The sequence below is a fragment of the Triticum urartu genome, chromosome 1A, assembly GCF_056163025.1.
Source record: "Triticum urartu cultivar PI428250 chromosome 1A, HENAU_Tu73, whole genome shotgun sequence".
Classification (NCBI taxonomy): Eukaryota; Viridiplantae; Streptophyta; class Magnoliopsida; order Poales; family Poaceae; genus Triticum; species Triticum urartu.
In genome coordinates, this window is record NC_141873.1 from 574703587 (window position 1) to 574728542 (window position 24956).

Below are 24956 nucleotides of genomic sequence, written 5' to 3' on the forward strand. Positions count from 1 at the left end.
AGGTTAGCACTGTAGCGTCGTGACTTTTCTTCTCTATGTTAGAGGATCCGGTTCCCGTGCACGACCCTGCGTTTTGTCTTTCGTTTAAAAATAGAAAGTCAACCGCGCAGTTGTGTTTGACTTTCTAGGGATCGAGTTAGCATTATATAAACACAGGCCTTCCATGGCCAACGACGCACGCTTGCTAGGCAGCTAGCTCTACGCGCACGCTCTCCTCCGCTTTACCATTGCCAAACTGATCGATCTTCATCGTGAAGAGTTGCTAACCGATGGACGCTGATGACTGGGGTGGTGACGAGCTGCAGCGGTGGTGTCCTGGGCTACGAAGCAGAGCCTCCTGGCGCGGGAAGTCGCCCATGTGTGGCAGGATCTGGCGGAGTTCGTGGGGCGACCGGCGAGGGCGGCATCCACATCGTCGTCGTTGTACGACAGTGCGGCCAAGTTGGCACGGGAGCGCCGCGGGCAGGCTGTTGGGTCGGTGACACATGTGGCGGTTTGTGGAACAAGATGAACAGGAGAGCAGGAGGTTGAAGGAAACAATCTGGCCATCCATTTTGCATCGGACGGCTAAAAACAAATCGACTGACCACAAAAAATTCTGTCAACTGACACCTAACGAGTCCTTATCGGGTATATATATATATATATATATATATATATATATATATATATATATATATATATATATATATATATATATATATATATACAAAGATTGTGTTCGCTGTACATCCTTTACATAGAAACCAGGATCAATTTATCACTTGAATATTACCTTTACTCTCTTAGCATCAACATTTGAGTAAATCATTAAGTATATTATAAGAAACAACATACATCGAAATCATATAATTGAGTAAAATATGTGTAGATTCTCCTCATTTTCTTGTTTTGCATTTTGCATTGGATCTCAAAATTTTAAACGGTGCCCTCATCGGGGCTGGATGAGCGGAGGTGTGCAAGGATCTTGTTGAACTTTGGCCTTTGCCTCGTGATGGCGATGGACACATCATTGGGGAAGAGGTCCTTACTCACAAAGGCATGGTATACAGTGTTGACCATGACTCCAATGACTGTGACGGTGGCGATCCCTGCCAGCCCGACCACCAATGCTCGGGTCAACATGTTTTCCACCTCTGATGCGTACAACACGGTGGCTAGCGCGGCGCTCGTTGGCGGGAATGTGTAGGCCCACCACGTCAATGAGAACCGAACCCCCCTGAACAGGTTGATGCGTACCACCAAGGACGCGTAGAGGAATAGTGAGACGAAGTAAAGAAGCTTGGGGCCATGGTTGAACTCGCCAGAGATCCTCACCCATGCCATAGAGGCGACACTGGGTACACTGAAGAAGAAGAAGAAGAAGATCGGATGGAGCTCCTTGGGGAGTTGCATGTTGGTGGGAAGCCTCTGGTAGAGGGTGACAAAAAGCACGAGGTAGTGAGCGAACCCGACGGCAAAGAAAAATATGGGCAACTCATGGAGGCCCATCTTGGCACCAAGTAGTGCTCCCACAAAGTTGCCAACGACGGCGAGGTGGTTGGCCGGGTTGGCCACCTTGGAGAGCCGGCGCTCACCGCTAGACATCCACTGGCCATAGATCTTGAGGTCGAGGCAGAGGATAGGTGTCATGAGGAGGTACCAGACGATGTGGTTTATCTCCCTCTCTAGACGGGGCGAGCCCTTGACGAGGAAGAGGCAAGCGATCCAGGGCGCGAAAAAGAAGTTGACACGGACCGGATGGTGGAACTCACGGCGGACGGCCTCGAAATAGAACACAACCTTGAGGAGGTACGTGATGGATACAATGACGGTGAGGGCGACGGAGGCCCACCAGAGGACGTGGTTGACGGCGGGGTTCACGCCGAGGAACCCCGTGGAGTGCTCTGACGAAAGAGTCTTCCACAACATTGCCTGGCTGCTCACGCCCAGGCACATTCCGAACGCACTGATCGGAAATCGGAGGAGAAACGGCCAGGGCTCATCATTGGGCAGCACCGCCACCTCTGTTGACTGCACGTCCAGGTAGTTGTTGTTAGAGAAGACGATGACTCGAAAGGTAAATGTTTTAGAATGCAGATTCTTCATCAAAAAAATGTGGCATGGTATGTGGAACGTACCCGAAGGGTCTCGAGCTCAGGGCCTTCAAGGGCGGCAAAGTAGCGGTCGGCGGAGGGAATGTCATTGTCCTCGTCGGTGTGCTCCTCGGAGATCTTGGACGCGGCACCGCGCTCAATGTCGTCCGTTGGCGGCTCGTGTGGCACCACCCCACGGAGGATAGAGAGCTGCCGCTCGAGACGGCCTGAGAAGGTCTTGAAGTGATCAAACTGCCGGTCCCACTCCCGCGTGCTTTCGCTCCGCGGCATAGCCTGCGCCTCGCCGCCACCTCTGACCAGCATGCACGGCTGTGAGTGGAAGCGGGCATGCTTCATCAGCCGCGGCCTGGCAGGGTCGTGGACCTCGACCTTTGCCCCGGCCGCCATAGCCTGTGCGAGGTGGAGCCCCGATGGCGAGGCCGGCATGCTAAACAAAACGGAGCACGGAGTATCATCTTGATCCTGAAGCGCTCCCGGAGACTCGTCCAGCTCGCCGTCCAGTATCCCCGTCGCCATCTGGATGCTGCAGATGCTCTCCGCGTCCCTGGACGCCATGGCCAACAACAACAACCGATCGAGGACGCTATACGCAAGCTCCTGGAAATGCAACCCTGGATATCAACATGGATAGTTAGCTCGGCTCGTCGTGAAAAAATGCATGCACACATAGAACACCTGCATGGCTTACATACCCGGAGAAAGCTAGCGCACGTGCCGAATTCTTCCACGACTCGAGGCAAATCGAGATAGCAAAGCAAACCTAGCATCTATCAGTTTATATAATAGTACTAGATTCCAGAGGTCGACGTTACATGTCACTGACTGGACAAGTGTGGACTGATTCCGTGATTCCACTCCATGGATAGTTGACTAATTGACTTGAACAGGAAGAGTCACCCGATAATACATGCATGCATGGTGCGCATGGGGTCCCGGTCGTGCGTGCTCAGACGAGTCACAATCCGAAAGGAGCATAATATTCGTTTCATATCTTCAACAACTAACGAAGTGGTCCCCACAAATGCGCTGGCTACTCGTCGTATATGTGGTAAGCAACCAGGAAAGTATCAGGCACTCTCATCCTTAAGAGTACTCCCGTGCTTCAAATTCAAAAAAAAAAACTTAAATGTAACAAAAAATATCGGAAAATTATGAATGTTCACAAGGAATGTGACTATAACCCCTAAAAATTTCAGCTCCAAACTTGAAACAGACATTGAGAAACAAAAATGTAAAATCTAGCATGAATAGTGTAAGAAGAAAAGACAAAAGCAACATTGTCACTATTCACATATGGATTTCACTTTCTTGTCTCCCAATGTGCATTTCGAGTTTGAACCTGAAAGTTTTAGCAGTTATATTCATATTCATTGTGAACATTCACATTTTTTTACGGAGTCGTTTCTTACATTTAAGAATGTTTTTTTTTAATTTGGAGCACCGGGAGTACCCTAAGGATGGGAATACCTGATACTTTACTCCAAACAAACAATGTAAAGAAAAAAATGTGCTGGCTACTCTGTCATAACATCTACTATTCTTCTCAAAATTATTATGAAGTGACATGCGTGCTAAAAGTCATTGAAATAGGACTGCAATAGCCGGCAACTGTTTGCTGGCTAGGATGGCATTTGCGAATGGTGCGGCTGGCAATTTTAGTGTTTTGGGATCGCATTTTTGCCAAAAAAAAAAGACATTTTGTTTATTTTAGCGCATTTTCCATCCGAAAACTGCCACCATCAGATCTTGATCTTCTGGCTATGAGAGATTTCACTGTAGATTTCCTCCTAGGAACGCTCGCCAGATAACATTACTGTTGAAATATCCTTCTTTTGTTAAGTTCTGGTAGCTACCAATATTAAAGCTCTTGTCCTCTATAAATAAAATCAAGCAAATCATAGTGAATCTGTAAATTTCATCTTGAAAACTAAAAATAAAGGATTATACTATTAAATTATAATATTTTTATCTTGTGCAGAAGTATTCTACTCCTATTTACCTCATACATTTTATAATGCACAATATTTTAGACCTTGATACATTTTTAGAGGTGTAAATATAACCTTTATTCTATATGATTGTGTTGCTAATAAAGAACAAAAATAATTATGAAATGCCTTTTAGGACAAAAATTCTACATATATTATTTCATACTTTCCCAATGATATTTTTATACAGTTAGATATTGAGCTGCAAGGATACCATCCATACTAACATGTAATCTGCGAGCTCTCTGGATCGCTTATTATATGATCAAAGGTGCTTCAAGGCTATCCCCATTTTTGAGAAATGAAACAGATGATTTTATTCATTCAACTACTCTACGGTAAGGTTGCTCCGTTGATATTGGAAATGTTTTAGAAAATATGCAGCTCTTTCTGAGAACCCAGCCAACTTTACATAAATATGTAAAAGAAAATTAGAGTTGAGGGTCAAAATTACACTTTTGCAATAGTTGTGGGCTCGATCTTCACAAAGATTTAAATTTTATAAATAATACGATGGATATGAACGGAGAGAGAGAGGGAGAGAGAGAATATATGATTGTGTTACCAATAAAGAACAAAAAGAATTATGATTGTGTTGCTCCAATTATATTGAAAGTGTGTTGCTTATAAAATGTAAAAATGTGTTTGCATTTGATCCCATGTAAATTGAAACCGATATTGGTGATGGTATGGTGATGATTTTAGCCACATGGAATGCAGCCTAGTCAAAAATAGACAATAAAATAATATGAAGCTCTTTTTGAGAGCATAACTAAATTTATATAAACATGAAAAAAAATTAAAATAATTATTTTCAGGTCAATATTTTTATTTAATAAATATATAATTACAAGAAAAATAGAAAACAATAGAAGGAGATGATGGAAAAATGAAAAAAATAGTTAAAAGACAAGGAATGTTCAAAAATAATAATTAAAACTTTGTGCTTCTTGTAACTAGTCATTTCAATGGTCAGTCTACATTTCTACTCGAAAGAAAATGGTCTCTCTAGATGATATGGAAGGATCGAATTGTCAACTTAAAGATGTGGACGATGCCGACCCTATAATTCGACTAGAATGTCTAGCACATAATTGCCATAACTTCAAAAATATAAATGATATAGGTTAGAAGTTTTGACACTTGACAAACAAATAATATATACCATTACAGTTGACGATCAAAACTAGACTTGTTACAATATTGGATAAAGCTAGGGATAGATTAATAGAAGCTCTAGTATCGACTTAGTTGTTTTTAGTGGTCATTATAGTTTTTCCTTTTTTATGGAAAATGGTCTCTCTAGATGATATGGAAGGATCAAACAGTGAACAAGAAGATGCACATGGATAGCTAGAGAACTGTAATTCATTTTCCAGAAGAAAAACAAAACATTTTCCAAGGAAAAACTCTATGTTGGGAGAGTACAAGCATATATAGTTCCTTGATGAGCTTCTAATATTCTTCGTTGAGCTTAAGGCGATGACTTGTAAGACTGGCTAGGTCGAGAGTACCAGGGATTTGTACTAGGAACGTGCACGAAAGCACCATAGAATTTTGTTCTAAGCTTGTGGACGATGATCCATTATTCTTCTGCAGCGGTCGTCCCAGAAACCATAGCACCACGAGACAAATTAGCACGCGACATCAGCAATAGATACTAGATGTAAGGCAGCTGGCAAGACACCCTATTAACTTGGTATGATGCCTGTTAATGTGGAAATACATGGCAAAGATGCATGCACTGATGTGAACTGCTTCTAGAGGTGCATGTGAACTGCTGAATCGTCGTAAAAGTCTCATCCATGTGAATTGATTAGTTTGAGCTCATCGGCTCGGTTCATGCTCAAGTACATATAATAGGAGTACAAAGGTTTCTAGAACCAGGGCGTGTGTGTCTCGAAGGGCCATTTGCCGATCTTTATTAGAAGGAAAGAAGTCAATAGCTACAAAGGGTTTGCTAGGAGATGTGGCCTAACACCAGGTAAAATGCCACTATAGAGGGCCTATGCAAGGCGCAAAACATAAAAGAACAACCAACCCAAGCATCAAGGGGTCACATCATAGATGCAACCAACCGCCCTCCAAGTACTAATTCCCTCCCTAGCCATGTCTAGCACTCTATCTGCACTGCTGACTAGCTGGTCAAAAACCCTGGCATTTCTCTCCTTCCAAATCCTCCAATGCATGAGAATGGCCAGGGTGTCAAAGTTGCGGCGGATGGCCTTGGGGATCTACTGCCACGTTTGCAGCCACTATTCCTCCGTCGTGGTGAAGCTCTCGTCGGGCAGGATAAAGTTGGCTCCCAACCACTGCTTGAAAAGCCGCCATACGTGTTGCATGAATCTGCAATGCACGAATAGGTGTGCCCAATCTTCCGGCTCCGAGAGGCATAGAGGGCAGCAAGGGTTATTAGGCCATCCCCTACGCCGCAGATTGTCTGCCGTCAAACATCTATGATAAACTGCCAAGCACATGAAGAACTTACATCTTGGCGGTGCTTTGGATTTCCAAATTGGCTTGGCATAGGCAAAGCGTGTACTGGCATGAAGAACATCCTGTATGCCATGCTCACCGAGAAGACACCATTCTCCGTCATCCTCCATCTTGGGGAATCCCTAATGCCAAGAGAGAGTACTGTAGACTGCATGACGTCCCAGACCGCCAGATAGTGGGCCAAGGCATGTGATGAAATCCCTCCTCGTATATCCTGAAACCATGAGCTGTTTTGGAGAGCCTCTTTGATGGACCTGCCTTTGTCCCTCACAAAGGAAAACAGGGTTGGCGCTGTGGTGGCGATCGAACGCCCATCGGGTAGCCAGTTGTCCACCCAGAATTTGCATTGTTGCCGTGCGTGTGTGTCTCTCCGTGCTTGAAAGTTGTTCTACATCCGTTGGTACAATCTGGGAGTACCATTCATGCATGCAGCTATCTACTCCTAGCCGGTAAAGAGTATACTATTCGTGTGTTAGTACGAGTGAAGTCGTCTTGCACAGTACAGTACTTGGCCCCGTGGAAAAATAAGGAGTTGTACGTAGTTGGACGACTGACTCGATTGTGGAATATAAAGGCAACGCATGCATGCACGTGTGAATGCACACGATCTACAGGTCCTAACGGTTTGCCCAAAAAAAGTCCCAACCTAATTAGCGTTTCATGCATGTGCAACTACAAACTGCACTAATTGGCATGTCGGAGCTTTGAAACAGACGCGACTCTCTGCGTACGAGCCACGAGGATCACGCATCGCATGCAAGACCCGGCAAGTTCGTGACTCTCTGTGTACGTCTTCGAGATATCCTGGTTCGTACGTGCATGGCCAGCCCGTAGGCCGTACCTAGCATAATGTCTGCGTATGTTTCTTCCTCTTTGCGTGGCTGGCCGCTGGTCCTCCCGTGGAGAGAGACAGCATGCCTTGAACGAATGACTCAGACTCCGTCCACCAGACTGGCAGACTCGCCGGCCCGCTGGTGTGCTCTCACGTCATACTTGTCGTCCTCGTATCGCTGCCACAGACACATGTTTACGCGTCTCAAGAATTTCCAACGTACTACTACGACAAGGACCAGCGAACTGATCGTGATCAGTTTTTTTATTAATACGATACAAACACCGCAGATACTTACATACACGCACATACACTCAGGTCTGGTTCTGAGATTTTAGGGGCCCGGATCGAGATGGGAATATGGCACCCTTATAGAAACAATGATTCTTAGATACAAGTCATTGTCGGTGGTATCAATAGAAAGAGAACAAAGACACGTCTTCTCTAAAACGGCGTCGTCACGCCGGTAAATAGATGTCGTGCGATCTCCTATATTGTGACAGCATAAGGCTGGTGATGGGGTGCCTCTGTTTAGGGTTCACATGAGATCACGCATTAGTCGCAAGCAGTCAGGTAGGGACCGGTCACACGGAAGAATATCAAATTGCCTTTACCGTCCTACAAGCCCAATAACGCTCTGTGTGGGTGGCGGAGGTCAAAGTATATATTTGGTATGACAAAACCAATTATTAAAGAGAACGTTGTATGCCATAAATGTTTAATCAGTTAATATCAGTCATGTCATCCAGCTTCGCTATTGACGAGGTAAGTTTACGTCTGGTTGGCCTACCGTTGGGCATGTGTGTTGCTTCTGACCCTCTGTCATCATACTTTTTTGGGGGGTAAACCAAGTCCTTATTCATCAAAAACAATAGTATGTGGGATACAGTTTAGGCCATGAGGTTGGCCAAGTCAGACATGACGCCCATAATCTAGCGATAGAACTTGGCTAAACTATGTGCATCTGAATTGGGTCAAACTTTAGTGTGTGCTGCTTCTGACTCTCTGTCATCATACTTTAGTTTGCTAGTTTTTTTTACCTCCTTCTGGGTTTATTGGACCTCGTCATATTTTGGGTCAAACTTCGACCATCTAAATAATTAACAAAATATGAGGCATATGTTACAAAATGTTATATTATTGTATTTGTATTCAGAATAAATTTATCATGGAATATTTTTTATGACATATAGTTTATATTTTATTATTAAAAATTTAGTCAAAATTTGACCCAAAATAAGAGGGGTCTAAAAACCGAGATGGGTGAAGAAGTTTGCTAAGTTGTGCCCTTGCGGCAAGCATGCAAGTATCCATCAATCGATCCTTAGTTTCAAATTCCTTTTAATAAACAGATGGCTAATACAAGCATCTTCTTTTCTGAGATCCTTAATCCCATGCCAATATCTCACGCGAGAATGCGAGACAGTAGCGATCTCTCTCGCTGAAGCGTTTGCTGTAATCGGGCCAGCCCATTAGCGACATTCTTTTGAAAATGAAAAACTGAGTAAAAGTGCTATTGCATGGGGATAGAACATGAGACCTCAAGGTTGCTTCATTGCACTAATAACCACTGGAACAACATCCATTTGTGTTAAATTACTTGGGCGCAACCTATTAAGAAGGAAAAGAGCAGGGTTTTCCCTGGTTTTTTCTCCATTTTCGTTTGTTTTATTCGGTTTTCTTTGAGTTTTTTTCCTTTTTCGTGTTTTCTTTCTTTCTTTTCTTTTTTCCCTTTTTTTCTTTCGTTTTCAATGATTTTTTATTTTCTTTTTTCTTCCCTGGTTTTTTTTGCTTTCATTCTTTTTTTACTATTTCTACATTTGTTTATTTCGTTATATTTTTATTTTTGGTTTATTTCATTTCTCTTTCAGTTTTAATTTTTTGGTTTTCTTTGTTTCTTTTGTTTACATTCTACAATTTTGGTATATGTCAACAATATATTTCTAATACATGTTTAACATTCTTTCAATACAAGTTTACATTTTTTCATTCATGGTCAACATTTGTTCTAAACACATTTCTAATAATTTTTAAATGCTTTATCACAATTTTCAAATACAAGATTCGCATTTTTTTGCAAATTTTCATTTTTTTCAAATGCTTGACTATTTTTTTCTAAATGCAATATTATTAATTTTGAACACATGGTCAAAAAAATTTCAATACACATTTAACATTTCCTAAATGCATGATTAACATTTTTCAAATATTTGTTCAACATTTTATTTAAGAAGCTTGATTAACACGTTTATATATATTATAAAAAATATTATTTTTTAAATACATGTTTAAAATATATGTTTAAATTTTTTTAAAAAATATTAACATTTTTCAAATGCTTGATCAACATTTTTCTAATACTTTTTAAAATTCTTGGTTAAAATTTTAATATACATGATCAGAAAAATTCATCATTTGTTATCACATGGTCAACATTTTTTCTATACACATTTAACATTTTTATATACATGATCAAATATTTTCATCGTTTTTTTACTACATGGTCAACATTTTTTATACACATTTTACATTTTTCAAATACTTGTTCAATATTTTTTTTAAATCCTTGATTGACATTTTTATACACATGGTCAACATTTTTATATACATGATCGTATTTCTTTCATCATTTTCGAAATACATAGTCAACATTTTTTCTATACACATTTAGCATTTTCCAAATGCTTGTTTAACATTTTTCAAGCACTTGTTCAACACTTTTTCAAATGCTTGATTAACTTTTTTATATACAAGATTAAAAATTTTGTCACACATTTTATTTTTTGTTTACATTTTTCGTATACATGATAAACATTTTATATATACACATTTAACATTTTTCAAATGTTTGGTCAACATTTTCAAATGTTTTTATGAAGAGTCATTTTTGTAATATATTTATTTAGAATACTTGGAAGTATTAACAAAAGTTAAAAAATGAAAAAAAAGACAAAACATAAACAAGGCTAGTGTTTCCCGCGCGCCTGGGCCGACTCAACTGGAGGTTCCCTTCAGTGAGGGTTCCCTCATGTCTCGCTTATTGCGAGACATAGGGGCGCCCAATATCTCAAGCATTACTAAATCGATGGGCCCCTTTCCCTGATCTAGTGTGGCCCACAATCACTTTATTAGGACAATAGCCCATCATCAACTGTCCATGCTCTTTATCTTTTTTATGCTAAATAAAAGACAGCCAAAGGCCTAGTTTGCTAAAAGAGATAACGATCGGTCTTTTTCTTCCTGGAGACACCAATATACAAACGAACAACTTTCCTCGAATGGCAACTAGGATATATCGAAAGGGGTGCTTGCACTTACTTGGGATGGGGGCCCCTTGGTCCCGGGGCGGCCACACCTCCCCCCACCCCCTCCTTAGGGTCAGGCATGCATACACTCACTCATATGAGCGCACACACGCGTACTCTACCCCCTATGAGCACCATCGACGAGCCGACACAACATTTTAAGATTCCCTACCCCTATGAGCACGCTTAGTTGGTCAGGTTCCTTGTAGTAAAAATACCAAAACAGCTGCAATCAGAAAGAAGCTAGAATTTCTCTGGAAACAGCCTGAGCGCCCCGACCAGCAAACCAAAATAAAAAACTATCAAAGGAACTTGATGAACTTCTTCTACGTGAAGAGATGATGTGGCGGCAGAGATCAAGGGTGTCGGAACTGAAGAAAGGGGATGGAAACACAAAGTACTTCCAGAGGAAAGCTACTTGGAGGGAAAAAAAGAACTGCATCTCCAAGTTAAAAGATGAGTCTGGAAACTGGATCATGGAGAAGAAAGGAATTGGAGATCATGCTACTCAATTCTTCCGTGAACTGTATACTAAAGACCAGAGCGTGGTCCCTCAAGAACTGATAGAGATGACGCAAAAATCAATTGGAGATGATTTAAATGCCCAATTGACAAAAAAGCTTACAATGGAGGAAGTGAGCGATGCACTTTTCCAGATTGGGCCGCTAACGGCGCCTGGACCGGATGGTTTCCCGGCCCGTTTCTACCAACTAAGCTGGGTAGTGTTGAAGGATGATGTGGTGGCTGCTATATTGCACTTCTTTCATAGCGGGGTGCTCCGAGAAGGCATAAACGACATAGTTATTGTACTAATTCCCAAAGGAAGTGACCCGCAGATGTTGAAAGATTTTCACCCCATTATCCTTTGCAACGTGATCTATAAAGTCATCTCTAAATGCCTAGTGAATAGGCTAAGGCCAAATCTTGATGATATCATCTCCGAGACACAAAGTGCTTTTATCCCAGGAAGACTGACCACGAATAATGCGCTTATTGCATTCGAGTGTTTCCATAAAATTCAGCATAGTAAGAACCAACACAATACTCATTGTGCCTACAAGCTAGACTTGGCGAAGGCATATGATCGAGTTGACTGGAAATATTTGGAGGAAGTCCTGGAAAGGATGGGCTTCTACAGAATATGGATCAATTGGATAATGGAATGTGTGACCTCGGTTAGATTTTCAGTCAAATGCAATGGAGAATACCTGGAATTTTTTAAACCCTCTAGGGGCCTCCGCCAAGGGGATCCACTCAGCCCTTATCTCTTTCTGGCAGATGGTTTGGTGAAGTTACTAAACAAGGAGGTTGCGGGAGGAAATATCACGCCAATCAAAATAGCCAGAAATAGCCCGGGCATCTCAAACCTGTTGTTCGCGGATGATAGTTTGCTTTTCTTCAAGGGGACGGTAGACGAGACTGTGGCGGTCAAGAGGGTTCCAGAGTTATTTCAGAAATGCACAGAACAGCTGCTCAGTGCAAGTAAATGCTCGATCCTCTTTAGCGACCTATGCCCAGAGCAGGTAAGAGAGGAGATTAAGGCGGTGTTGGAAGTTGAGACAGCGACCTTTGAATGCAAATATTTGGGTCTCCCTACACCTGAGGGAAGGATGGAGGATGAAGTGTTCCAACCCATTATGGACAGACTGGGAAAAAGATGCAATATTTGGAATGAAAGGTTTATGTCATATGCCACCAAAGAAGTCCATGTTAAATCAGTAGTCCAAGCGCTTCCTACTTTCATTATGGGCGTTTTCTTACTGTCCAAGGGATTTTGTGAGAAGTATGAAAAAATGATTAGAGACTTTTGGTGAGGAGATGAGGAGGGTCAGAGGAGGGTTCACTGGATGTCTTGGGAACGTATGATAAAACCAAAGAGGGAAGGAGGGATTGGGTTTCGTGATATGCATCAATTCAATTTGGCGTTGTTAGCAAGATAGAGCTGGAGACTCATCCAATACCCGAAAAGCCTATGTGCTAGAGTTCTCAAGTCAAAGTACTACCCTATTGTTGGGGAACGTAGCAATAATTCAAAATTTTCCTACGTGTCACCAAGATCAATCTAGGAGATGCTAGCAACGAGAGAGAGGGAGTGCATCTTCATACCCTTGAAGATCGCTTAGCGGAAGCGTTGCAACAACGTGGTTGGAGGAGTCGTACACGTAGCGATTCAGATCGCGGCCGAATCCGATCTAAGCACCGAACAATGGTGCCTCCGCGTTCAACACACGTGCAGCCCGGTGATGTATTCCGCACCTTGATCCAGCAATGAGGAGGGAGAGATTGAGGAAGAAGGCTCCAACAGCAGCACGACGGCATGGTGGTGATGGAGTGGCTGTTCTCCGGCAGGGCTTCGCCAAGCTCATGCGGAGGAGGAGAGGTGTTGGGGGGGGGGGAGGGGCTGCGCCTTGGATGTGGTGCTGCAGCCCTCCCCTCGCCCCTCTATTTATAGGGAGAAGGGGGAAGGGGGGCCGGCCCCTCTAGATGAGATCTAGAGGGGGGGCGGCGGCCAAGGGGGAGGGGGCTTACTCCCCAAGCAAGGGTGGCGCCCCGCTTTAGGGTTCCCCCCAAACCCTAGGCGCATGGGCCCTAGGGTGGGATGGCGCCCAGCCCACTAGGGGCTGGTTCCCTTCCACCTACATCCCATAAGGCCCTCCGGGGCAGGTGGACCCACCCGGTGGACCCCCGGAACCCCTCCGGTGGTCCCGGTACAATACCGGTATACCCCCGAATATTTCCGGTGACCGTATGATGACTTCCCATGTATAAATATTCACCTCCGAACTATTCCGGAACTCCTCGTGACGTCCGGGATCTCATCCGGGACTCCAAACAACATTCGGTAATCACATACAAATATTTCTAATAACCCTAGCATCATCGAACCTTAAGTGTGTTTACCCTACGGGTTCGGGAACCATGCAGACATGACCGGGACAACTCTCCGGCCAATAACCAATAGCTGGATCTGGATACCCATATTGGCTCCCACATGTTCCACGATGATCTCATCGGATGAACCACGATGTCAAGGATTCAAGCAATCCCGTATACAATTCCCTTTGTCAATCGGTACGTTACTTGCCCGAGATTCGATCGTCGGTATCCCAATACCTTGTTCAATCTCGTTACCGGCAAGTCACTTTACTCGTTCTGTAATGCATGATCCCGTGACCAACTACTTAGTCACAATGAGCTCATTATGATGATGCATTACCAAGTGGGCCCAGAGATACCTCTCCGTCATACGGAGTGACAAATCCCAGTCTCGATTCGTGCCAACCGAACAGACACTTTCGGAGATACCTGTAGTGCACCTTTACAGCCACCCAGTTACGTTGTGACGTTTGGTGCACCCAAAGCATTCCTACGGTATCCGGGAGTTGCACAATCACATGGTCTAAGGAAATGATACTTGACATTAGAAAAGCTTTAGCAAACGAACTACATGATCTTGTGCTACGCTTAAGATTGGGTCTTGTCCATCACATCATTCTCCTAATGATGTGATCCCCTTATCAATGACATCCAATGTCCATGGTCAGGAAACCATGACCATCTATTGATCAACGAGCTAGTCAACTAGAGTCTTACTAGGGACATGTTGTGGTCTATGTATTCACACATGTATTACGGTTTCTAGTTAATACAATTATAGCATGAACAATAGACAATTATCATGAACAAGGAAATGCAATAATAACCATTTCATTATTGCCTCTAGGGCATATTTCCAACAGTCTCCCACTTGCACTAGAGTCAATAATCTAGTTCACATCACTATGTGATTGTAATGAATCCAACAACCATGGGGTTTGTTCATATCTTGCTTGTGAGATAGGTTTATTAGTCAATGGGTCTGAACCTTTCAGATCCATGTGTGCTTTACAAATCTCTATGTCATCTTGTAGACGCAGCTACCACGTGTTACTTTGAGCTATTCCAAATAACTGCTCTACTATACGAATCCGGTTTACTACTCAGAGTCATACGGATTAGTGTCAAAGTTTGCATCGACGTAACCCTTTACGATGAACTCTTTTACCACCTCCATAATCGAGAAAATTCCTTAGTCCACTAGTTACTAAGGATAAGTTCGACCGCTGTCATGTGATCCATTCCTGGATCACTCTTGTACCCCTTGACTGACTCATGGCAAGGCACACTTCAGGTGCGGTACACAGCATAGCATACTATAGAGCCTATGTCTAAAGCATAGGGGACGACCTTCATCCTTTCTCTCTCTTCTTTCGTGGTCAGGTCTTGATTCTTACTCAATGCTCACACCTTGTAACACAGCCAAGAACTCCTTCTTTGCTGATCTATTTTGAACTCCTTCAAAATCTTGTCAAGGTATGTATTCATTTGAAAGTACTATTAAGCATTTTTGATCTATCCTTATAGATCTTGATGCTCAATGTTCAAGTAGCTTAATCCAGGTTTTCCATTGAAAAACACTTTTCAAATAACCCTGTATGCTTTCCAGAAATTCTACATCATTTCTGATCAACAATATGTTAACAACATATACTCATCAAAAATTCTATAGTGCTCCCACTCACTTCTTTGGAAATACAAGTTTCCCATAAACTTTGTATAAACCCAAAATCTTTGATCATCTCATCAAAGCGTACATTCCAACTCCGAGATGCTTACTCCAGTCCTTAGAAGGATTGCTGGAGCTTTGCATACTTGTTAGCATCTTTCAGGATTGTCAAAACCTTCTGGTTGTATCACATACAACCTTTCCTCAAGAAAATCGTCGAGGAAACAATGTTTTGACATCCTATCTGCAAGATTTCATAAATAATGCAGTACTACTAACATAATTCCAACAGACTCTTAGCATCGCTACGAGTGAGAAAGTCTCATCGTAGTCAACTCCTTGAACTTGTCGGGAAACATCTTAACTACAAGTCGAGCTTTTTTAATGGTGACACTTACCATCATTGTCCGTCTTCCTTTTAAAATCCATCTGCACCCAACAGCCTTACGACCATCAAGTAGTTCTTTCAAAGTCTATACTTTGTTTTTATACATGGATCCTCTCTCGGATTTTATGGCCTCGAGCCATTCGTTGGAATACGAGCCCACCATCGCTTCTCCATAGCTCGTAGGTTCATTGTTGTCTAGCAACATGACTTCCAAGACAGGATTACGTACCTCTCTGAAGTAGTACGCATCCTTGTCGACCTATGAGGTTTGGTAGTGACTTGATCCGAAGTTTCATGATCACTATCATAAGCTTCCACTCCAATTGATGTAGGTGCCACAGGAACAACTTCATGTGCCCTGCTACAAACTAGTTGAAGTGACGGTTCAATAACCTCATCAAGTCTCCATCATCCTCCCACTCAATTCTTTCGAGAGAAACTTTTCCTCGAGAAAGGACCCGTTTCTAGAAACAATCACTTTTGCTTTCGGATCTGAAATAGGAGGTATACCCAACTGTTTTGGGTATTCTATGAAGATGCATTTATCCGCTTTGGGTTCGAGCTTATCAGCCTGAAACTTTTTCACATAAGCGTCGCGGCCCCAAACTTTTAAGAAACGACAGCTTAGGTTTTTCTAAACCATAGTTCATACAGTGTCGTCTCAATGGAATTGCGTGGTGCCCTATTTAAAGTGAATGCGGTTGTCTCTAATGCCTAACCCATAAACGATAGTGGTAATTTGATAAGAGACATCATGGTATGCACCATATCCAATAGGGTGCAGTAACGATGTCCGGACACACCATCACACTATGGTGTTCCAGGCGGTATTAGTTGTGAAACAATTTCCACAATGTCTTAATTGTGTGCCAAACTCGTAACTCAGATATTCATCTCTATGATCATATCATAGACATTTTATCCTCTTGTCACGACGATCTTCAACTTCACTCTGAAATTACTTAAACCTTTCAATAATTCAGACTTGTGTTTCATCAAGTAAATATACTCAGCATCTACTGAAATCATCTGTGAAGTAAGAACATAATGATATCCACTGCGTGCCTCAACACTCATTGGACTGCACACATCAAAATGTATTACTTCCAACAAGTTGCTTTCTTGTTCCATCTTACTGAAAAAATGAGGTATTTCAGTCATCTTGCCCATGTGGTATGATTTGCATGTCTCAAGTGATTGAAAATCAAGTGAGTCCAAACGATCCATCTGTATGGAGTTTCTTCATGCATATCTACCAATAGACATGGTTCGCATGTCTCAATCTTTTCAAAAATGAGTGAGTCCAAAGATCCATCAACATGGAGCTTCTTCATGCGTTTTATACCAACATGCTCAAATGGCAGTGCCACAAGTATGTGGTACTATCATTACTATCTTATATCTTTTGGCATGAACATGTGTATCACTACGATCGAGATTCAATAAACCATTCATCTTAGGTGCAAGACCATTGAAGGTATTATTCAAATAAACAGAGTAACCATTATTCTCCTTAAATGAATAACTGTATGGCGATAAACATAATCCAATCATGTCTATGCTCAACGCAAACACCAAATAACAATTATTTTGGTTTAACACCAATCTCGATGGTAGAGGGAGCGCGCGATGTTTGATCACATCAACCTTGGAAACACTTCCAACACATATTGTCATCTCACCTTTAGCTAGTCTCCGCAGCCTTTTATTTCGAGTTACTAACACTTAGCAACTGAACCGGTATTTATTACCCTGGTGCTACTAGGAGTACTAGTAAAGTACACAATAATATAACGTATATTCAAAATACTTCTGTCGACCTTGCCAGCCTTCTCATCTACCAAGTATCTAGGGTAGTCCTGCTTCAGTGACCGTTCCCCTCATTACAGAAGCACTTAGTCTTGGGTTTGGGTTCAACATTGGGTTTCTTCACTAAAGCAGCAACTGATTTGCCATTTCATGAAGTATCCCTTCTTTCCCTTGCCCTTCTTGAAACTAGTGGTTTAACCATCAACAATTGATGCTCCTACTTGATTTCTACTTTCGCGGTGTCAAACATCGCGAGTTGCTCAAGGATCATCATGTCTATCCCTGATATGTTATAGTTCATCACGAAGCTCTAATAGCTTGGTGGTAGTGACTATGGAGAACCATCACTATGTCATCTGGAAGATTAACTCCCACTCGATTCAAGCAATTGTAGTACTCAGAGAATCTGAGCACATGCTCAACGATTGAGCTTTTCTCCCTTAGTTTGCAGGCTTAAGAAACTTGTCAGAGGTCTCATACCTCTTGACATGGGCACTAGTCTGAAATCCCAATTTCAGTCTTTGGAACATCTCATATGTTCCGCGATGTTTCAAAAACGTCTTTGGTGCCACAATTCTAAATTGTTAGCATTACGCACTGAACTATCACGTAGTCATCAAAACGTGTATGTCAGATGTTTACCAACATCTATAGATGACGCTCGAGGTTCAACACACTGAGCGGTGCATTAAGGACATAATCCTTCTGTGCAGCAATGAGGACAATCCTCAGTTTACGGACCCAGTCCGCATAATTGCTACTGTCAACTCTCAACTAAATTTTCTCTAGGAATATATCTAAAACAGTAGAACCAAAGCGTGAGCTATGACATAATTTGCAAAGACCTTTTGACTATGTTCATGATAACTAAGTTCATCTAATCAAATTATTCAATGAACTCCCACTTAGATAGACATCCCTCTAGTCATCTAAGTGATACATGATCCGAGTCAACTAGGCCGTGTCCGATCATCACGTGAGACGGACTAGTCATCATCGGTGAACATCTTCATGTTGATCGTATCTTCTATACGACTCATGTTCGACCTTTCGGTCTTCCGTGTTCCGAGGCCATGTATGTACATGCTAGGCTCGTCAATTCAACCTAAGTGTGTTGCGTGTGTAAATCTGGCTTACACCCGTTGTATGCGAACGTTAGAATCTATCACACCCGATCATCACGTGGTGCTTCGAAACAACGAACCTTCACAACGGTGCACAGTTAGGGGGAACACTTTCTTGAAATTTTAGTGAGGGATCATCTTATTTATGCTACCGTCGATCTAAGCAAATAAGATGTAAACATGACAAACATCGCATGCAAATCATAAAGTGACATGATATGGCCAATATCATCTTGCGCCTTTAATCTCCATCTTCGAGGCGCGGCATGAACACCATCGTCACCGGCATCACACCATGATCTCCATCATCATGATCTCCATCACCGTGTCTACATGAAGTTGCCTCACCAACTATTACTTCTACTACTATGGCTAACGGTTAGCAATAAACTAAAGTAATTACATGGTGTTTTCATTGACACGCAGGTCATAAATAAATTAAGACAACTCCTATGGCTCCTGCCGGTTGTCATACTCATCGACATGCAAGTCGTGATTCCTATTACAAGAACATGATCAATCTCATACATCACATATATCATTCATCACATCCTTTTGGCCATATCACATCACATAGCAAACCCTGCAAAAACAAGTTAGACGTCCTCTAATTGTTGTTGCATGTTTTACGTGGCTGCTATGGGTTTCTAGCAAGAACGTTTCTTACCTACGCAAAACCACAACGGTGATATGCCAATTGCTATTTACCCTTCATAAGGACCCTTTTCATCGAATCCGATCCGACTAAAGTGGGAGAGACAGACACCCGCCAGCCACATGTATCAAGTGCATGTCAGTCGGCGGAACCAGTCTCACGTAAGCGTACGTGTAAGGTCGGTCCGGGCTGCTTCATCCCACAATACCGTCGGATCAAGATAAGACTAGTAACGGTAAGCAAATTGAACAAATCATCGCCCACAACTGCTTTGTGTTCTACTCGTGCATAGAATCTACGCATAGACCTAGCTCATGATGCCACTGTTGGGTAACGTAGCAATAATTCAAAATTTTCCTATGTGTCACCAAGATCAATCTAGGACATGCTAGCAACGAGAGAGAAGGAGTGCATCTTCATACCCTTGAAGATCGCTAAGCAGAAGCGTTGCAACAACGCGGTTGGAGGAGTCGTACACGTAGCGATTCAGATCGCGGCCGAATCCGATCTAAGCACCGAACAATGGTGCCTCCGCGTTCAACACACGTGCAGCCCGGTGACGTCTCCCGCGCCTTGATCCAGCAAGGAGGAGGGAGAGGTTGAGGAAGAAGGCTCCAACAGCAGCACGACGGCATGGTGGTGATGGAGTGGCCGTTCTCCGGCAGGGCTTCGCCAAGCTCACGCGGAGGAGGAGAGGTGTTGGGGAGGGGAGGGGCTGCACCTTGGATGTGGTGCTGCAGCCCTCCCCTCGCCCCTCTATTTATAGGGAGAAGGGGGAAGGGGGGCTGGCCCCTCTAGATGAGATCTAGAGGGGGCGGCGGCCAAGGGGGAGGGGGTTGCTCCCCAAGCAAGGGTGGCGCCCCCCTTTAGGGTTCCCCCCAAACCCTAGGCGCATGGGCCCTAGGGTGGGATGGCGCCCAGCCCACTAGGGGCTGGTTCCCTTCCACCTACATCCCATAAGGCCCTCCGGGGCAGGTGGACCCCCGGAACCCCTCTGGTGGTCCCGGTACAATACCGATATACCCCCGAATATTTCCGGTGACCGTATGATGACTTCCCATATATAAATCTTCATCTCCGGACTATTCCAGAACTCCTCGTGACGTCCGGGATCTCATCCGGGACTCCGAACAACATTCGGTAATCACATACAAATCTTTCTAATAACCCTAGCATCATCGAACCTTAAGTGTGTAGACCCTACGGGTTCGGGAACCATGCAGACATGACCGAGAAAACTCTCCGGCCAATAGCCAACAGCGGGATCTGGATACCCATGTTGGCTCCCACATGTTCCATGATAATCTCATCGGATGAACCAGGATGTCGAGGATTCAAGCAATCCCGTATACAATTCCCTTTGTCAATCGGTACGTTACTTGCCCGAGATTCGATCGTCGGTATCCCAATACCTCGTTCATTCTCATCACCGGCAAGTCACTTTACTCGTTCTGTAATGCATGATCCCGTGACCAACTACTTAGTCACAATGAGCTCATTATGATGATGCATTACCGAGTGGGCCTAGAGATACCTCTCCGTCATACGGAGTGACAAATCCCAGTCTCGATTCGTGCCAACCCAACAGACACTTTCGGAGATACCTGTACTGCACCTTTATAGCCACCCAGTTACGTTGTGACGTTTGGTGCACCGAAAGCATTCCTACGGTATCCGGGAGTTGCACAATCTCATGGTCTAAGGAAATGATACTTGACATTAGAAAAGCCTTAGCAAACGAACTACACGATCTTGTGCTACGCTTAAGATTGGGTCTTGTCCATCACATCATTCTCCTAATGATGTGATCCCGTTATCAATGACATCCAATGTCCATGGTCAGGAAACCATGACCATATATTGATCAATGAGCTAGTCAACTAGAGGCTTACTAGGGACATGTTGTGGTCTATGTATTCACACAGGTATTACGGTTTCCGATTAATACAATTATAGCATGAACAATAGACAATTATCATGAAAAAGGAAATGCAATAATAACCATTTCATTATTGCCTCTAGGGCATATTTCCAACACCTATAGGTGACTTACTTAACACGGTCTTCTCTTCGGATGCTTCCTCGGTCTGGAGAGGAATTGAACATGGATTAGAGCTTTTGAAAAAAGGCCTCATCTAGAGAGTCGGTAATGGGAAAAGCATCCAAATATAGAGGGACCAGTGGATCCCAAGAGAGGATGGCCTAAAAACATCAAACTTCATAAAAAGAACTAGGCTCCGATGGGTTAATCAGTTAATTTATTTGGAGAAAAATGAGTGGAATAAAGATCTGATTGGGAGCATTTTCTATCCTTTTGACGTTGAGGAAATATACAAAATCAAAATTCCCTCGGTGGAGGTTGAGGATCGTGTAGCCTGGCACTATGAAAAAAACAGAGCTTTCACTGTCCGGAGTGCTTACAAACTTGCGGCAAGCCTGGAAAACAGCACAAGTGTGGGAGCATCAAGTTCGGCAAACCAGGCAGGACATAGAAGTATTTGGGATGTTATTTGGAAATTGAACATTCCAGAGAGGATAAAAATATTTGGATGGCATATTGCGACAAACACTTTGGCAACCAAAAGGAACAAGTACAGGCGGACTATTGTTCAGGATAGTATATGTGACATATGCGGAAATGGGGATGAAGACGAATTCCATGTCGTTGTTTCATGCACTAAAAGCAAAGCTCTAAGATTTGCAATGAGGAAAAAATGGAAGTTACCATAGGAAAAAGATTTCTGGTACACGGGGACAGATTGGCTTCAAGTACTGCTGGATAAACATGACTCGGACATGAGGATTAAAATTTTGTTGCTCTTGTGGCGCGCCTGGTTCCTGAGGGACAATTGTGTGCATAATGATGGCAAGGAAACAACCAAGAGATCGCTGCTATTACTGGTATAGTACAAGGAAGAAATCATGAATCTGTCACTGTCAAATGATGGGTATAAGGGTAAGATAAATTGGTCCCTCGCGCCTTTCCAGAACAATTCTCATGTTCAGGCGAAGACAGATCGGCCTCCTCTACGGGAGGCGCCACCAATGGGTGTAGTTAAGCTGAACACTGACGCAACTTTCCCGGTACAAATGGGGTAATGCTAGGTGCTACCTCTTGAGCATGCGTTGGTTTTCCCTTGAAGAGGAAAGGGTGATGCAGCAAAGTAGCGTAAGTATTTCCCTCAGTTTTTGAGAACCAAGGTATCAATCTAGTAGGAGACAACGCACAAGTCACCTAGTACCTGCATAAACAATCAAGAACCTTGCAACCAACGCGGTAAATGGGTTGTCAATCCCTTCATGGCCACTCGCAAAAGTGAGATCTGATAGAGATAGTAAAATAGATATTTTTGGTATTTTTGTTGGATAGGTTGTAAAGTAAAGATTGCAAAATAGTAAACGAGATGCGATGTAAATAAAAGAGATGCAGCATAATAAGAAAGAGACCCAGGGGGCATAGGTTTCACTAGTGGTAGCATGTATTACGGTGGGTGAACAAGTTACTGCTGAGCAATTGATAGAAAAGTGCATAGTTATGAAGATATCAAAGGCAATGATCATGAATATAGGCATCACGTCCGTGTCAAGTAGATTGAAACGATTCTGCATCTACTACTATTACTCCACACATCGACCGCTATCCAGCATGCATCTAGAGTATTAAGTTCATAAGAAGAGAGTAACGCTTTAAGCAAGATGACATGATCTAGAGTGATAAACTCAAACAATATGATATAAACCCTGTATTTTTATCCTCGTTGGCAACAATACAATACGTTCCTTGCTGCCCCTACTGTCACTCGGAAAAGACATCACAAGATTGAACCCAAAGCTAAGCACTTCTCCCATTGCAAAAAGATCAATCTAGTAGGCCAAAATAAACCGATAATTCGAAGAGACTTGCAAAGATATAAAATAATGTGTATAAGAATTCAGAGAAGAACCAAATAATATTCATAGATAATCTTGTTCATAAACCCACAATTCATCGGATCTCGGCAAACACACCGCAAAAGAGTATTACATCGAGTAGATCTCCAAGAACATTGATACGTCTCCGTCGTATCTACTTTTCCAAACACTTTTGCCCTTGTTTTGGACTCTATCTTGTATGATTTGAATGGAACTAACCCGGACTGACGCTGTTTTCAACAGAATTACCATGATGTTGTTTTATGTGCAGAAAACAAATATTCTCGGAATGACCTGAAACTCCATGGGAGGTCTTAGAAAAAACAATAAAAAATCCTCGCCAAATATGAAGACCAGGGGGCCCACACCCTTTCCACGAGGGTGGGTGGCGCCCCCCCCCTAGGGCGCGCCCCCCTACCTCGTGGGCCCCCTGTTGACCCTCCGACGCCAACTCCAACTCTATATATTTGCTTTCGGAGAGAAAAAAATTAGAGAGAAGAAATCATCGCGTTTTACGATATGGAGCCGCCGCCAAGCCCTAAAACCTCTCGGGGGGCTGATCTGGAGTCCGTTCGGGGCTCCGGAGAGGGGGATTCGTCGCCGTCGTCATCATCAACCATCCTCCATCACCAATTTCATGATGCTCACCGCCGTGCGTGAGTAATTGCATCGTAGGCTTACTGGACAGTGATGGGTTGGATGAGATTTATCATGTAATCGAGTTAGTTTTGTTAGGGTTTGATCCCTAGTATCCATTATGTTCTGAGAATGATGTTGCTATGACTTTGCTATGCTTAATGCTTGTCACTAGGGCCCGAGTGCCATGATTTCAGATCTGAACCTATTATGTTTTCATCAATATATGAGAGTTCTAGATCCTATCTTGCAAGTCTATAGTCACCTACTATGTGTTATGATCCGGCAACCCCGAAGTGACAATAATCGGGACCACTCCCGGTGATGACCATAGTTTGAGGAGTTCATGTATTCACTATGTGCTAATGCTTTGTTTCGGTTCTCTATTAAAAGGAGGCCTTAATATCCCTTAGTTTCCAATAGGACCCCGCTGCCACGGGAGGGTAGGGCAAAAGATGTCATGCAAGTTCTTTTCCATAAGCATGCATGACTATATATGGAATACATGCCTACATTACATTGACGAACTAGAGCTAGTTCTGTGTCACCCTATGTTATGACTGTTACATGATGAACCGCATCCAGCATAATTATCCATCATTGATCCGGTGCCTACGAGTTTTCCATATACTGGTTTACGCTTATTTACTTTCCCGCTTTTACTGTTACAATCACTACAAAATACCAAAAACATTACTTTTGCTGTCTTTACTTTTGCTGCCGCTACCGCCACTATCATATTACTTTGCTACTAAACACTTTGCTGCAGATACTAAGTTTCCAGGTGTGGTTGAATTGACAACTCAGCTGCTAATACTTGAGAATATTCTTTGGCTCCCCTTGTGTCGAATCAATAAATTTGGGTTGAATACTCTACCCTCGAAAGCTGTTGCGATCCCCTATACTTGTGGGTTATCAAGACTAATTTCTGGCGCCGTTGCCGGGGAGCATAGCTCTATTCTTTGAGTCACTTGGGATTTATATCTGCTGGGCACTATGAAGAACTTGAGAGATCCAAAAACCAAGATCTATCCCTCAACTACGAGGGGAGGTAAGGAACCGCCATCTAGCTCTGCACTTGATTCACCTTCTATTATGAGTAAGTTTGCGACACCTACATCTGCTTCTGCTATTCGTTCTGATATGTCGCATGTTATTGATGATGCCAC

General features: G+C 43.0%; 1 protein-coding gene across 2 annotated transcripts; it reads right to left on the reverse strand.

Annotated features, from left to right (window-relative positions):
* Positions 1-918: 918 nt before the first annotated feature.
* LOC125539972 (S-type anion channel SLAH2-like) lies at positions 919-2651 on the reverse strand. Of its 2 annotated transcripts, XM_048703529.2 has the most exons (3): positions 2495-2651; positions 2121-2311; positions 919-2013 (listed from the first exon to the last, which is right to left on the reverse strand). In XM_048703529.2, exons 1-3 carry the CDS (start codon positions 2649-2651, stop codon positions 919-921), a joined length of 1443 nt encoding a protein of 480 aa, XP_048559486.2. The 2 variants fall into 2 exon arrangements, with proteins under 2 accessions (XP_048559486.2, XP_087398026.1); XM_087541900.1 differs by having other exon boundaries at positions 2121-2651.
* Between the last annotated feature and the right edge of the window lie 22305 nt (positions 2652-24956).